The sequence below is a fragment of the Cottoperca gobio genome, chromosome 11, assembly GCF_900634415.1.
Source record: "Cottoperca gobio chromosome 11, fCotGob3.1, whole genome shotgun sequence".
NCBI classification, from domain to species: domain Eukaryota; kingdom Metazoa; phylum Chordata; class Actinopteri; order Perciformes; family Bovichtidae; genus Cottoperca; species Cottoperca gobio.
In genome coordinates, this window is record NC_041365.1 from 13,796,309 (window position 1) to 13,812,120 (window position 15,812).

General features: G+C 40.0%; 1 protein-coding gene across 2 annotated transcripts; it reads left to right on the forward strand.

Moving 5' to 3' along the window:
* The first annotated feature begins 2,829 nt into the window (after positions 1–2,829).
* Positions 2,830–15,060, forward strand: LOC115016186 (voltage-dependent calcium channel gamma-6 subunit-like). 2 transcript variants are annotated; one of them, XM_029443868.1, is made up of 7 exons: positions 2,830–2,880; positions 5,801–6,543; positions 7,460–7,570; positions 8,205–8,313; positions 11,595–11,669; positions 13,231–13,368; positions 13,526–15,060. In XM_029443868.1, the coding sequence occupies exons 2-7, from the start codon at positions 6,340–6,342 to the stop codon at positions 13,744–13,746; spliced, it is 858 nt and encodes a 285-aa protein (XP_029299728.1). In that variant the 5' UTR covers positions 2,830–2,880; positions 5,801–6,339; the 3' UTR covers positions 13,747–15,060. The 2 variants fall into 2 exon arrangements, with proteins under 2 accessions (XP_029299728.1, XP_029299729.1); XM_029443869.1 differs by having other exon boundaries at positions 2,837–2,880; positions 6,159–6,543.
* Positions 15,061–15,812: the final 752 nt, after the last annotated feature.

The following is a 15,812-nucleotide window of genomic DNA, read 5'->3' on the forward strand; positions in this document are numbered from 1 at the left end:
ATCCTATCAGACCTCCCTGCAACACACAGGCTCCTGACTCTCTGCATGTCTGAAGGACCAGAGCAGCTAAGGCCCCCACCCCCTCGCATGCCTCCCTGCTAGGGAGTGCCATCTTATGGTTCGGACTCACTACTGCACTGGGGACTGATGCATAGGCGGATTTAGTAACGCACTAATATTATGCTGATCAGGAGTGAGCACACCAGAAGGTCACTGGTTCATGTATCGCCTGATTGGCTGAGGGAGCTGGGAGGAGGAAGAGAATAAATAATTCTCTTTTCCCTGAACACTTAATGCTCAATCGTCCTTAAACAAAGCACCCAACCTTCATTGGCTCCTATAGACCAATACAAGTGGAATCTGATGTAGGTCATCTTTTCCTGTTTGAATAACTTAACAAAAAGTGAAGGAAGTTAAGTAACATTGTATTTTATGGTGATTGTTAGAGTTGGGAGGTGTAGTGAAGTAGCAATAACACATCACAGTCGTATAAAAGAAAGCTTTGTCTTGCTATCGTTTTGCAAAACCGCACATTCCTAGATCATTAATGGATACTGTAATGTATTATAAAATATTTCTGCATCAATAAAAATGGCTGAAATGCCAAAATAATTTAATCATGTTTAATTACTTCAAAACCTTTTGGTATTAAACAGTCAAACATATAAAACCATTAAAACAAGTGTTAACTGATGTTGTGGCAGTATTTCAGAGGAGCTCCAGGGCTGGCTGTTTATAAAAACCCATATAATCAGTTAATAACTCTGAGCTCACGTCTACATCAGCCTCCAACATCCACCTCAGCATGCTATGCATTTTAATTTGGCTGCTCAGCGGTGAGGTAACTGTCTGATCCTGTCTTGTCTCTGTGCATCCATCATTATTTGGTTCTTCTCTTCCCTCTCTGTTCTTCTTGTCTTTTACTTACGTTTTTTCTCTTCCTTCTATTCAGTCCTCCATCGCTGTCTGTCTCTGTTTGTCTGACCTTCTTGTTTGCACACACACCATTTATCACAATGCCAGGCACATCTGACTGCAGTATTCTGTCTCTCTCTTTCTCTGCAGGCACCAGTCTGATCAGATGGATGGAGAATTCACTGAATTCATACTTTTACGATTGCACAAATCAGGATCACATTAGTTGAAGTGACGGCCTGGCTTGTATAGAAGCTTTCTTACTAGATCTTTTTGTAATTTTTTTTGTTCTCCAAGTAAAATGGAAATCATCTGGTTGTTGGATATGATGGTCAAGAGTAGTAATGTATTAGTTAAGCTCTGAATTTTTTTTGGTGAACAGTTAATGTCACTGAATCACCCTGCACATTAAAGGTGTGTTGATAATAATTATAAAATTAATTTCATAGAATCATAGAATTGTTGTGTATTCTGGAGCATGTGGCCCTTTAGGCTAACCAAAATGGATTTAGTTTCCATTGCTCCACACTGAGCTCTAATGAAACAGGCTGTTGGTAACACTGTACACAACCTAACTCTGTGATTGGCTGACAATAGCACTGGACCTACCCCTCTTTCATGTAGCATCCCACTGTGGGTCAAACTGGCTCATTGCGGTCATTCAATTTCATCACGTCAAAAAGTTGGTGAAACAAAGTATCATCTACTGTCCACCCCGAGAAGAGGCAATCATTTTATAATGCATCTTCTTTAAGTGTCAATCCCAATAGTCCACTTCATGGAGCACAAGTCTCTAAACACCTTCAAAGTCAAAACCTTTTTTAGAAAGTTGTTTGTAAGTAGGAACAAACTGCAGCTAAACTGCTGCATTGCATGTGTCAGCAGACAGGGGGGTGTCTGGGGTTTCACCGTCCAGTTAGGATCGGAGCCAACCGGCAGTGTAACTTGTTTTCGAGGTGATGAATCTACAATTCCCTCTTCAATCAGCCGGATCGTAGCAACGGTCACAGACATGAGCCTCACTGCCAGAGTCGAGCTGACACAAGGCCCTCGCCGTAGCCCTTTCCCCTGGGTCGGCTTTAATGTCATTAACAGGTGGGGGGCAAAAATAGATAGAAGAGAGGCATAACATGCAAGTACACACACAGATAAGGAGCTGGGGTTGTGTGTTTGTGTGTGTGGAGTGACACATTTCCACACACGTGCATTTTAAAGCCAAGAGACTCGTCCACGTTAGCATAAACAAACAGATTCATTTACAGAAGCTACATACTTCACACACACACTCTCAAACACACACACACACACACACACACACACACACACACACACACACACACACACACACACACACACACACACACACACACACACACACACACACAGGCTCAGCGAACACACAGACACAGGGGTCTGCAAGGTAATACGCAGGCATGCACATGCACAGACACATGCACACACAGACACACACACGCACACACACACACACTCACACACTCACACACACACACACACATGTAACCCTATATGTATGTGTGCACAGGTACACGTACACTCACACGCACACGCACACACATGCACACACACACACACACACACACACACACACTCACACACACACATGTAACCCTATATGTATGTGTGCACAGGTACACGTACACGCACACGCACACGCACACACACGCACACGCACACGCACACACACACACACACACACACTCACGTGGCCATTTAGCCGATGCTCTTTTTCACCTCCACCCACACGATCTCAAACCCCCCATCCTCTCTTGGATGTAACACCGACTCTTACTTCGACCTCCGCCCTCTTTTCCCCTCCCTCCCTACCTCACCCGCCCACCTCTCTCTCTCTCTCTCTCTCTCTCTCTCTCTCTCTCTCCCTCGCTCACACCCTCTCCTCGCCCCACGCTCCGTCACTCCGAGCAGAAGCACACACACAAAAACCAGGTCAGCAACTTGTTAATATCATTCTTGTGATATTTGTGAAGTGGCGTAGAGCGTTGTGAAGCACGTGTAAAGGAGGGAAAAAATAAAGCTAATGTGTTTACTTTCAGCATGATATATTTTGGCTGCTGTTGTGGGGGGGTTGGCTGTGTGTGTGTGTGTGTGTGTGTGTGTGTGTGTGTGTGTGTGTGTGTGGGGGGTGTAAGTTGAACTTGCTTCTTCTTCAAACGTTGCCTGTCCAGAGTGTTTATGGAGTCCAGTAGATATTACACAGGACCCTTCTCCTCAGGGCCTGTTCCACGTTGACTTACTTTTGGAGACAGTAAGAAGGATATTTTATTAGAGGGAAATTGTTAAAGAGTGTTAGTCGCTGGTCACAGCCGCTGCAATTAGTTTTCTTCCTCGTGCTACTTTTCCACTGAGGCCAATTGGATGCCTTATAAAGAGAGCCGTGTTCAGATTACATGAGTAAGAACAGAGTTTACTTTCTTCAATGTTCTGATATTCTTCACCACTAACATTATACTTTAACTAACTTGTTTGCTAATGACAGATGTGAATGTTGTTTTGTTTGTTTGTGGTTTTATAAATGTAAGCCCATAATGACAAACTTTTATCACTGCCATCTTGGAAAGTGACATTCACATTGTAATTTAAGGTGTGACATTTATTGTGACATTTTTTGACTTCTTCTTCTTCTTCTTCTTCTTCTTCTTCTTCTTCTTCTTCTTCTTCTTCTTCTTCTTCTTCTTCTTCCTACTATTCATACTAATATTCTAATATCCTTTGAATCAGAAGATCAGTCACTAATGTTGATTATTTGTACTGAAATTACCATTTTGAGTGAAAATTCAACACAATTTGATCATTAATTGAATTACTTTAAGTAGCAAATTGTCAATTATCTTTTTAGTCAAATCTAATGATTTCAGTTTATCTGAATATCTCATTAATTTTAAGATTAATTTGATCAGTTACCCAACTGAAATATGACCTTTCTTCCATTGATTTATTTAAATATTTTCAAATAACAAAACTCATATATGCCTGCTGATGAATACAACATATAAAACAAAGAACATAAAAAGTAAATATTTCTCAAATGTTTACAGTATTTTTGACAAATGCAAGTCTCAAGTTATTTCATTTAGTACATGAAGCATCTTGTTTATCATTGACAACCAGTGTGCTTTGTTACATTTCTTTACATTGCGTACCACTTGCAGCATAACTGCATTATTTAATAGCTACTTGCATTAGTACTATCTACTTAATGAGGTACTTGTTACTGAATCTGAATAACAGAGTGTTGGAATTCACTGATTGGATGCGAGTAAATAACAGGATATGGTAAATATGTGTGAAACTGTATTTGATGTATTGTACTGTGCTGTTTTGTTTTATCTTTATTCAATGAAGAACTTTGTAAAAAAACCTAAACTTACACTCTGTAGCTTGTTAACACGACTGACAGTGATGGGAAAGTAAAGTTATGTGTTCTCCCCAGGGGATGTGTTTCATTTTTGCTAACAAGAGGGAGGACTGCATGTCGTGTCTGTTTGTCACCGCATCCTGATGGAACGCAGCAGGACAGCTGCTTCACTCACCCTACAGACATAAAGGGTTTAAGATTCAATTCATCGGCAGCTTTTCTGCGTGACTTCTCCATCACAGGGCTTCTCGGAATAGATAATTGGTTATGGCTTGAACATTATGAGTGTTTTTGTGCCGCTGAGGTACCACAAAGCGGCTCAGATTAGATAGCAGGTTATGATTTCAGCATGCTGACTGTTTTTTTCTGTGTTTGCTGTCACATAACATCTCAAAATAGATAATTGATTGTGATTCCACTATGCTAAGTGCTTTTAAATTGCTTCGCAGTCCTAATGGAAAAAATAGAACAGACAGCACAGATAATTATTTTTGATTGGAGGAAGTTCTCTCCACTTCTGTTCTTTTCTTCAGAGGCTCAGGTTTCTGAATTCTAGATAATACATAAAGTTAACTGTAAATATCTTTGGTCTACGTACACCACAATAGAAAGACTTATTTTTTTCCGGCAGCAATGCTATTGTATCTCAATATATAGCTTGGTCTCCTAAAAATGACGTTACCCTGCAACGAAAGTGCATTTTTAATAATGACGTCACTTTCTCCCGGACTACGTCTGTTTTTGACGTATATGCTTCTAAACAAAGCCTGTGTAAGTCTGCGTAGTTGTTATATTAACTTACGTAACATACTTAACTTTTGTTTGTTACGTATGAATGTTAATTAACTTAAATAATGTAACAAACATACTTGTTTTGACCTATACCATACCACCTTTTACTAAACCGAGCCAAGTGTTTTGCCTTTCCAATCAACGCAAACTGTGTCTGTTTGTTTTTATTATCTTTCTCAAACCTACTGAACATCCTCTGTGATCTGGGTACCTTTATTTGGTACCTGCTCTAGAATGTGTTTTTTCTTTCAGTTGAAAGATGTGTGTTATGATTTTCATAACAAACTTAAGACGAAAATTCCCATAGAAGTCAAGTCAGTTCCACACACGTGGAACACGTCCACATACACACACACACACACACACACACACACACACACACACACACACACACACACACACACACACACACACACACACACACACACACACACAGTGTAATTCTCTACTTCATTTCTACAATGCCAATGCTAATACTGTTAGCATTCATATTGCATGCATATGTTCTGTTTCTTTGTTTATTTTTGTACTATGAAATGTGCAGCAATTTCTACACCTGCATAATTTCTCCATCTATATATTTATATTCTTTGTGAACAGAAGACCAGAACCTGTTTCAGGTGATTATGTAAATAAATGACTTACATAGCTACTTTTACTTTCTCCTCTTTTCTTTTGTCCTTCCATTTTCATCTCTAGGAAGCTTCACTTCATCCACTCCGGACTTCTACCTCTACAGACTCTCAGTGGCTTTTCTACACACATTTTATGTCATTTGATTTATTCATGATGATACATTTATCAGTTTTGCATCTATTGTCCACACCGCCATTTTTTCTGGGGCTTTTTTTCAAGAGAAGACTAATTCCTGCCTTTTTCTGCTAACGTTTTCAGAGACATTGTATATTCAGTTATTGTTACCAAGGAGACTTTTTGGGGTCAATTTTATTTTCTACTTTTGTATCACGCTTTGTTTTTGCTGTAGGTTTTTACCACATAGTCATTTTCTTTGTTCATCATTCTACCTCTTCCTGTGCTTTTCCTTTCTTTCTTTCAGACACACAAGTGTTTTTCTTTAAGGGCCAGTTTAACAGTTTTCCTCAGTTTTTGTTCCCGTCTTTAATTTTTTCTATTTCTAAAATTTTAACAATCCCTGTTGAGGGCGAACCTCAAGGCAAGCTTGGCTGCCAAACTGAATTACACTTGGCTGTCTTAGTTCTTCTCTATTTTTTCACAACATGTGGTCTACGTTTTTTGTGACCGATGAGGAGGGCCGCACAGTGGGTCCGGCGGCACCAGGAGCTGTAGTTGCACCGGGAGGAGCACCCCAGGGTGCGGGAGGTCTGGGCGGCCTGATGACTGGACGCAGCACATTTGGGGGGAACAAGCGCCGCAGGACGACATCAGCAGGACACGCCATGAGTGAAGCCCAGGAAGGGAAGGTGACTGGTTTCATATTGTGTGAATATGTGTTCTCCCTCAGTATGAAAGTACTCTGAAGCTAATGGAACCAATCAGTCATACCTTTTCAGGTGAAATCAGGCCGGTCCACAGGGCAGGAAACACTCCACAACAATAGATGAATGACTTCTAATGTTAGAAAATAAGTCTTCAAATGCGGTTCATCACGCACGGAGATAAAATGTTATGTAACTATGAGAACAATGAGGAGGTGGAATATAATTGCTCAAAGATAACTTAGCCAACTGAGATTTCAAGCTCTTCAATTTCATCACTTTATGACATTTTCCAACACATATACAAATAGTTTAGAGGGCTTTAATTCCCTACCCTAATAAGGACCTGACAAAAACATCTTCACTCTTAACATCTCTGCACAGAAGTACAAGAGCCCACCCACACACCTCAACTGCCTGTTGAGGGGGTTGATACTTCATCTGCTGAGGACATTAAAAAGAACCGATTGTTGTTTTCCTCTGGTATTGCTCACTGCACATTAATCTAGGATATCTCTAAGCATTTACTCAACTACCTCGCTGCGTTGTTCTCTTTGTGTATATCACAGCCCATTATGGCCTAGTTCCAATGTCTAGCCCCTATGTACTGAACTCCCACAGACATTAAATTATGCCAAGAACATGACTGCTGTCAGTGCCTGAGAAAAATAGGTTGCAAGGGCGTTACATGCTGTACGAGGAAATAGACATGACTTTGTGAAATGACCTTAACTTTGACAGATGGAGTGAATTCCTGAAAAAATTATATATAAAGAAAGCTAGATACGGGCATGTGCAACTTTCTAGCTGTTTAACTTCTCTGTGTTTTATGTTTGTAATGTCAGATTTCCCCTGCATACGATTTTAACTTAGCACACTGTTCATTGTGTTCTGTCACCAGATCAAGCTGGCATTCTTTGTGGCCATTGTGGGTGTCGTCCTGACAGTCCTTGGGGTGGGGACAGAGTTCTGGGTGGAGCTGGCACCGCCGAAGAATTTCTATAACAACCAGGTGAAATAGTGTAATTAATAATAAACAGAACTTTTGTTCATGACTTTCACAAGGTGCATTTCCATCCACCTGTGTCTATGCACATTTTCAATTTGCACATATAACACCCTGGATGGAAACACTGTAAATGTAGAAAAGATCTTGAAATAATAAAAATAATTCTGCTTGGTTAAAGTTGGTGTATCGATAGAAGCAAAATGCGACAAAGTGCAATAGAAACAGATTTAATGAATAAATTATGATGCACTTGAAGCATGTGACTTAAGTGTCCACTAGAGCTTCTGTTCCTCTAAAGAGATAAAATAAATAGTCATGTCATCTTATTGCTCCCTCTTCTTCTGCAATAATGTTTTATGGCTCCATAATTTGCACAATCTACTGTTTATTTCGATTAACCAACTCCTAAAATGTGCAATGTTTTGGATAGAAACCTGGTTACTGACTGTCCCATACATTATTAACCTATCCAGGGATGCTTACTGCAGTAAAAACAAACAAACATGGGGACAAAAAACACAACTTAACAGTGTTTCCTCTTAGACATGAATCACTGTTGGGTGTCTAAAGCTTTACACTGTGATAGATGTAAAATAATATTACTGCTGAAAAAACCTCTTTAATCTTGGTTTTGCAGACATGCCTGACAGCTCACTATGGCCTGTGGAAGGGCTGCACAAAGACCTTGTGGGTGTCTGATATCGACCCAGAGAGAGAGAGCTGCGGACCTGCTGAACTACCCGGAGGTGTCTCATAGATTTACTGACCGGTTTGGTGGATGGCTGTCGAAGTTTTATGATGGCTGACTGGTCTGTGTGACGGAGGGAGTTTTAAGCTGTTGATTGACAGACCAGCTGGCTGACTGGACGTTTGTCAAGCTCTCAAGCTTGTTGGACAGCTCAGTGTGAGGGAGCGAGTTAGCATGAATGAGAGGTCTACCTGATTCACTGGCTGGACAAAGGCTTGGCTCACTGTTTGATGGCTGGCTGGATGAGTTCTCTGGCTGACTAACTGCCTGAGTCATTGTTACATGAGTGAAAAGTGCCACAAGTTCCTTTTGGGTCAAGTGAAGGGATACATAATTTGGATTTCGGACATCCTTAGCTTTGAGGCAACAATTACATTAATTTGAAAGTCCCATAGAGGTGAGATACCTCCCTGGCACAGGGAGACTGGCAACTAAATCAGTAAACAAAATAAATACTTTGCTAAAACAGACAGACAAAGCAATATTTAGATATGCAAAAAAAAGAAAATGACATGTCACAAGCAATATAGAACAATAGGAACATGTAGTTCTCCTGCTGTACACGACACCTCTAGTTGTATGTTGTTACAGTCTAGCTTAAGAACTTTTTAGAACTATATTACTATATTATATTCTCATTACAGATGCAATAACAACTAATGAAAACATGATTTCATCCTTACACGTCATATTTTGCTGCTTGGTCGAGTGTGGAAAGAGATTATTAAAGCAATTTGCAGTATCGCTCCCCTTCTCCATGACTCACCTGTTTGAGCTCCGCTTTGAAGAATGACTCACATAAAAAACAAAGCAGACACAGACAGAAAAGTCCACCAAGTGCTTTGTGTGTTTGTCATCGGCTTCAGACAGGATACCTCTTTGATTTTCATCCAAACGAGTAAGAAATATTCACAGGGTTACAGGCTCAGTGGTTAATGGGGTTGCAGTGTCCCCAGGACTTCTTAAGATCTAAAGCATGTGAAGAAGACATACAGTAGATCGTAGTAGATTCATTGGATGTTATCAGCCCATTGGATGGGCGTTATGTAAAGGATAATGTGCAGCAAGCCGGTCATTATTGCAAAATTAACCCTGACAGGGTGAGCGTTGATTGATTTTCTTGATTTAATAATGATTTTATTGCTTCAGCTAAGAAAGAAATCTGTTAGATTCTCCTGCGTAGCAACGGTTGGAACTGTAGCGATAGCAACGTAACTCTGTAGCCTTCTTAAGATTAGCAATTCATCATGTCAAATTTGAAGAGTTTGATCAGATGCATAAAATGAGCGCAACACTGAATGAGGTTTTCTGCCCCGTAACGGTCAAAGTCTTTGTGTCTTTTATCCTCTCTCGCTTTTTCTTTTTCTTTGCTGGGGACAGTTCAGCCATCATGAATCCAACATTTCATTTATTAAAAAAATATATATATTTTGTGTTTTCTGATGGAGTAACGGAAAACTAATGTGTTACTTTGGCCACCGCTGACGTTGTTAAACTTTTTTCTGAAATGATTGGACACGGCAGAACGGTGTAGCTTCAGTTAGCAGTTAGCTGGGGAACTGCAGACTCCCTGTTGCTGCCGGTACACAGGTCCAGCAGCAGTAAACACAGATGGATCAGCCCCATGTGAAGATTATAAGACAGCAGTGTTTTTTGTATAACTGTATACAAAAAAAGCAGTTTGGTCGAATTTTGGTATTCTTGAGGAAATGCAATACACAATATAAAGAATACATTAGAATACAATAAATATGCCAAACTACTACAACTAAAATATAAACATTAGAGATTGTATGGACCCAGTAGAGGTGAAATACTGCCCCCTATTTCTATGGAACTGGTGGTTCGAAATTACACATTGAACCTTTAAGGATCAAGGTTGTCAACAATATGTTGATCCATTATTTCCAAAGAAGATGTGCTACGATCAGACAACATTGTTTTGGCTCACTTCATGCAAAATGGTCAGACTGGAATCAAACTGTTTGATTGGTTATTTTGGTCCGCACCAATGTATGATTACTACATTCACAACTGCCCAAACGAACCACATCATGGGTTGAACCGCACCAGAGAATAAAATGCACTAAATGTTGGCTTATGAAAGCGCGCTAATTGCACAAAAAGTGATATAGTCATGTGTTTATGATCACCAGTGAGCTTGGTACAATTTAAGCTTGATGATTCAAACTGTCTTAAACTACAACAACTTGTTTTGCAGCCAACATGCGGTAATATTGATAATTTCAGACTTCACACCAGCTAATTTATTAATACTGTAGACCCAAAGTCAAAGGTCACCCAAAATCCAAACAAAAATGAGTCAACATTAGCCCACTGGTTATTCTTGCTAAGCTTCTTGCTAGCTTTATTTGTTCCGCTACAATCAACAGAAGTTGGCCAGAGTGAAGAGTTTGAAATGCCAATACACATACAGTATGAGAGACAAAGGAGCCTCTTGTTACCTGATTAAAGTAGTACATGTTTAGATTGGCATCTTCTACACATATACATAGTCACTGAACATTCATAATTGTACCACAGCATGGTATGACACATGATATTGAGTATGACACCTATGTGTAAATAGTAAATCATTTATGCTACAATGTTCAACAAAGTAACATATCCTCAGACTATTCAGTTTAAATATTACATATCACTCCAAGTGTTTGTTTTTGCCATGATGGTCTCCCTTAATGAATAAACATGTAAACAGAGGAAAGCTCAATTATTGTCTGACTGGCCGGTTGCAGAGACCCCTTATTTGCTGATGGGATTTTAATTTTTGTCAATAGGATTTGAGTGCAGCTCCTCTCAGTGCTGTAACACGGAAAACAACTTCAGACCACTCTGTGGCTTTGATCACACTAATGAAGAGTGATGTGTGAGTGTGTGTGTGTGTGTATGTGTGTGTGTGCGTGTATGTGTGTATGTGTTGCTTGCTTGTGGGTGTAAATGTGTGAGGGAACAGATAGAGGTGTCACATTCTATTTGACGGCCAACCTCTAATTACTGTAACACATCATCAGGACGGCAGAATGCTATTAGTGCAGGAAGCATTGGATCGTCACCTTGAGATTGTCATTGTCGTTCACGGCCGATTGTGTTTGATGGAGAATTGTTAAAACTAAAGTGTACAGGCTGAGAGAGATGTGGTGGCTTGAATGTCAATAAGATGTTCATCAAAATTGTCTGCAGCTACAGCAGATGTCAATGTTTATATTTCGCTCATTTACAGTAGCTGTTTCTCTTCCTCCGTCTTTTTCCCTCCTGCAGAATCAAACTGCACCTACTTCAAGTTTTTCACCACGGGGGAAAATGCTGTGATGTTTCAGAAGACTACGCGGAAGAGTGAGTCACGCAGCTCTTACGGCTCTTGTGGCCTCTCTGAACCACTGTCCCACCTCATCCGCCCACTCCCTCCTTTCTTTATCCCTGTTTTCTTCTTCTCCACCTCTCCCTCTTGCTGCATCCCTGTCTCCCTGCGCCCTCTTTGCCCCTTCCCTCTTCTGATACTCTCTTTATTCTTCAGTCCCCTGTCTGTCATCTCTCCCACGGTCCATCCCTGTCTTTCTCTGTCCTGTCGTTTCCTCTCTGTCTCCCATCACCTCCTTGCCTTGGTCTTTCAGGTTTCTGTGAGTGTTTGAAATCTATTCCACCTACGCTGCGTTCAAGTGTCTCCACACTGCCGTCTAACCTCTCATTTCACTGGCAGCTGCATAATGTATTAAGATCACACAGTGCCATATGCTGAATGAAGAAAGACAGACGTACATTTAAATCTCATTGTTTGCTGGTGCCACATCACTGTCACCCTCTAGTGATTTAAGAAATACAGCCATAAGTGTAAAAAGTACCGTACGAGAATCGCATGTTGTGATTTGAGATCACAAATGTCTTACATCACATACATCTCCTTTTATGATTGATCATAAAGCAACACAAACTTTTACCCTACGGCTTCCAAGAACACCAAGTAGATTTAGTTATTTATAGTGTTGATCTTCTAAATCAAAAGGATGACCTTCACAAAAATCTGACCACATCTTATTTTCCTAAACTCTAAGCATAAGCAAACCTGCATGGTTGTAATTCAGGGATGTTTTCTGTTATACTTTTCTATTAGTTGGATCAACCCATTTTATATTTAATTGCCACTCTGTGAGCCTGCATGTCCTATAGTTACCCATAATGCCCTTCTCTGTGTCGATCCAGAGATGTTTATAAGTATCCTTGCAGAAGTATCATGTCTGCATTCAGACATTTTCAGCCTGAAAATAGCTATAATGAGACGGCATGATGAGAGTACAGGTAATTTAGCAGACGCTCTTATCCAGAGCAATTTACAGTGAACTAACTACAGGCACAGTTTCCCTGGAGCAGCTTGGGGTTAAGTGCCTTGCTCAGGGGCACAATGGTGGCAGCCCTGGTAAAAAACTAAATACAACCCATGTTAAGTAATATATCCAAGAGTTTTCAGGTTTATTAGATGGCAAAAAGGTGCACAGAGGTTTATACTTTGAGACAGGATTTTACAGCTATAGAGGTTTGTAGACACTTAACGCTAGTTGGTAGTAGCAATCTTTTTTATCATCTTCAAAGCTGTGAGGTGAACAGTTCATGTTCCACATATGTCTACCAGGAATGTGCCCTGGCACATATTTGATTAGCCAATGCAATGCATGGATGTTTGATGTTGAATTGTGTTGCGTAGTTGGAAGAAAATGTAGTCTTTCTAAGAACCTGTATACATACAGTAGTTTTTATCTGTCCCTGTTAATTAAACATGAACATATATTTAAAATATTCAAAATTCCTCTTGATTTACTTCATCAGTGCAGTTCCAAAGACAACTGTTCCTAAAATAGTGAATGTCACAGTTATGATAACAGCACTGTCCTTTCCCGTGCAGATCTGAATGTTGCGGCAGCCATGTTGGCCCTGTTCAGCCTGTTCCTGATGGTGATGGGGGCCATATGCATCACCATGGCTCTCAGTAAAGAAATCATTTTCTTCCTCAAGCCAGCTTCCTTCTGCTTTATTATATCAGGTCAGTAAAGGCATCATAACACGGGGAATCCTTTGGGTTTTTAGTGTATGAGATCTTTCGTCATTATAGTACAGTAGAGGTTGTCAATGTTGTTCTCAGTTGTTTAAAAATGTTCGGAAAGTGTCTCGAGATTCATGTGACAATGTCTCCTCCACAGGTGTCCTGGTGCTTCTCTCTATGATGGTTTTCCACCAATCCGTCCTGGCCTTCCTGGCCAGCGACCACTCGGTCCCTCTCCACCACGAGCTCTCTTGGTCGGTGTCGTGCATCGGCTGTGCGGGGGGTGTCCTGATGGTGGGGGGGATCCTCTTTCTGCTGCTGGCGCTGCCCTACAGCCCCTGGCAGAGGTGTCTCCCTCAGAAGGACAGCAGCAGCTAGTGGCCCGGAGGTGGTGTTGCACTTCCTCTTCCTTTTCTGTTTGTGAAGAGGGAGGGTGCAGAGGGGCGGGGGTGTTTCCCAAAGACGTCTTAGCAAAGAGATTGCTTTTTATGTGAACTTAAAAAGGATATCAAGAGCATGTTCATGGGAGAGTGATGAGAGATTCACTGACATGCACCTGTCTGTCCTGTCATTACAATATTCTTGTTTAGTATGAAACACTATTTTTAATTATTGTTTCCAGGGAGTCATTCTGGATCCTTGTATCCAATAATTTCACATAATAATGTTGACGTTTATCCTGTTCCCCGACATGGAGACAGCTCGGTGCTAAAAGCTGCAATGCCAAGTTAACATTATCCAATATGGCGATCTTAAGGCTCGGATGTGGTTGGGAAACAGTCCTGTATTGTCTTACTATCTGCAGGGTTTGGAGGCAATTCACTGTTAGTTTATTCAATAAATGAAGTCCTTTTTTTAAATACTAGGTATTCCACTTCTTTGATATGAACTCATGGTCAAACAATAATGAACAAAAACACTGTTTTAAATTAAATGTCAACCGGTTGAATGTTATGTTGGTACTCGGCTAACCTGAATGCTACAGTAACATGTTTATGAATCATGTCATAATGATACATATTTAAATGTTGACTACTTAATTTAATAAACCTTAATTAAAACTACAGTGAATTACCTCAACAGTTTATTGACCTCCAATCTGAGAACCTCATTGAAGCAATATTATGTTTGTCCCGTCTGCAGAGCTGCAGAGATACTGTCTTTGTTGGATGTTTTGTTGTTCATCCATTAACATTGAGATATTACTAGGAAATACATTACCCAAATAGTCATGTGACAGGGCTCTAATTTTGTAATGGTTGTTTCATGTATCATCTATATTCATTGATTTCAAGCTATATATTTATTACCTGTGTCTGGATGAAAACTTGTCTTCATTATCATATTTCACATTCATTGTATAGTAGATAAGACATCCAATGTAAGAAGAGTACATAATGTTTTAAATTTATTTTTAAGTTTGGTGCTACACTTTATAAATAGTTTGACAAGCAGATACAACTAGAACACATTGTATAGATTTATGTATGGGATGAGGGTTCAGTGTTAAATCAGCTAAAAGGGCGAGAAGCAGCAAGTTTTTACCTTCAGTGTTTTTCATGGATGATTTATGTCAGAACAAAGTGCCTGTGCCTGAATGGAAGGTGAACCGTCTCTGCTACTTTTATTTTGATCTGAATCGATTGAATATGAATGACTTCATTTTATTATTAAACATGACGTGAATATTTATTGTCATCCTCTCTCAGGTTCCATTTCTCTCTTACTCTGCACTCACACTCTCAGTTTACAGTCGCTGCCTCCTCAAGAACTGTTTTTATGAACCGTCACGCTTTACACCTCATGATAAAAGTCACTGTGCTAACTCGCTACAGATTCAGGCTGGTGTCATTCTCTGTTTGTAGCTATACCTACAGAAAACAATGCACTGTTCTTTTTATATATCCCACAATATCAATGTGTCTGTAATCTAGATAATCATGAACTAGGAAGTATAAAGACCAATAAAAGTCAATACAGGGAGATGGTTGGGGTGGATTGGTGGATCCATAAACACTGGACTTTACCCAGGAGACCGCTGTTCATATCCCAAAATGTGTTGACGTATTTGTCACCTAATGTCGCCACTTAACCCAAACCACAATCTTGTCCAAAAATCTAACCAAGTAGTTTTCTGTGATGACAAACGTTTATTTTGAAAAGATGTTTGCATGTAACGAGCAGAAATTGACACCTTTGCTGGACATTCGTAGGAGAACAGTAGCAGATAGCATATGAGGTGATAGGTGTGACGTTGAATCTCTGTCAGCTAATATTGTGGTGGAGATGCCCACAACTTTTAAGTTTTGGCAAAGACAGTACAGTACATTTCTATTTAGATTTTGCCACAACGAGCCTCATAAAATATGTGTTAAAAGTAGGGCTGTCAAATTAGTGCGTAAAATTTAGATTAATTAATCACAGAAAAAATAACGCAACAACAA

Coding starts and splice junctions, on each gene's coding strand:
- LOC115016186 (XM_029443868.1), top strand. CDS start 6,340: ATGTGGTCTACGTTTTTTGTGACCGATGAGGAGGGCCGCACAGTGGGT. Junction 7,571..8,204: donor AGAATTTCTATAACAACCAG/GTGAAATAGTGT, acceptor TTGGTTTTGCAG/ACATGCCTGACAGCTCACTA. Junction 11,670..13,230: donor TCAGAAGACTACGCGGAAGA/GTGAGTCACGCA, acceptor TTTCCCGTGCAG/ATCTGAATGTTGCGGCAGCC.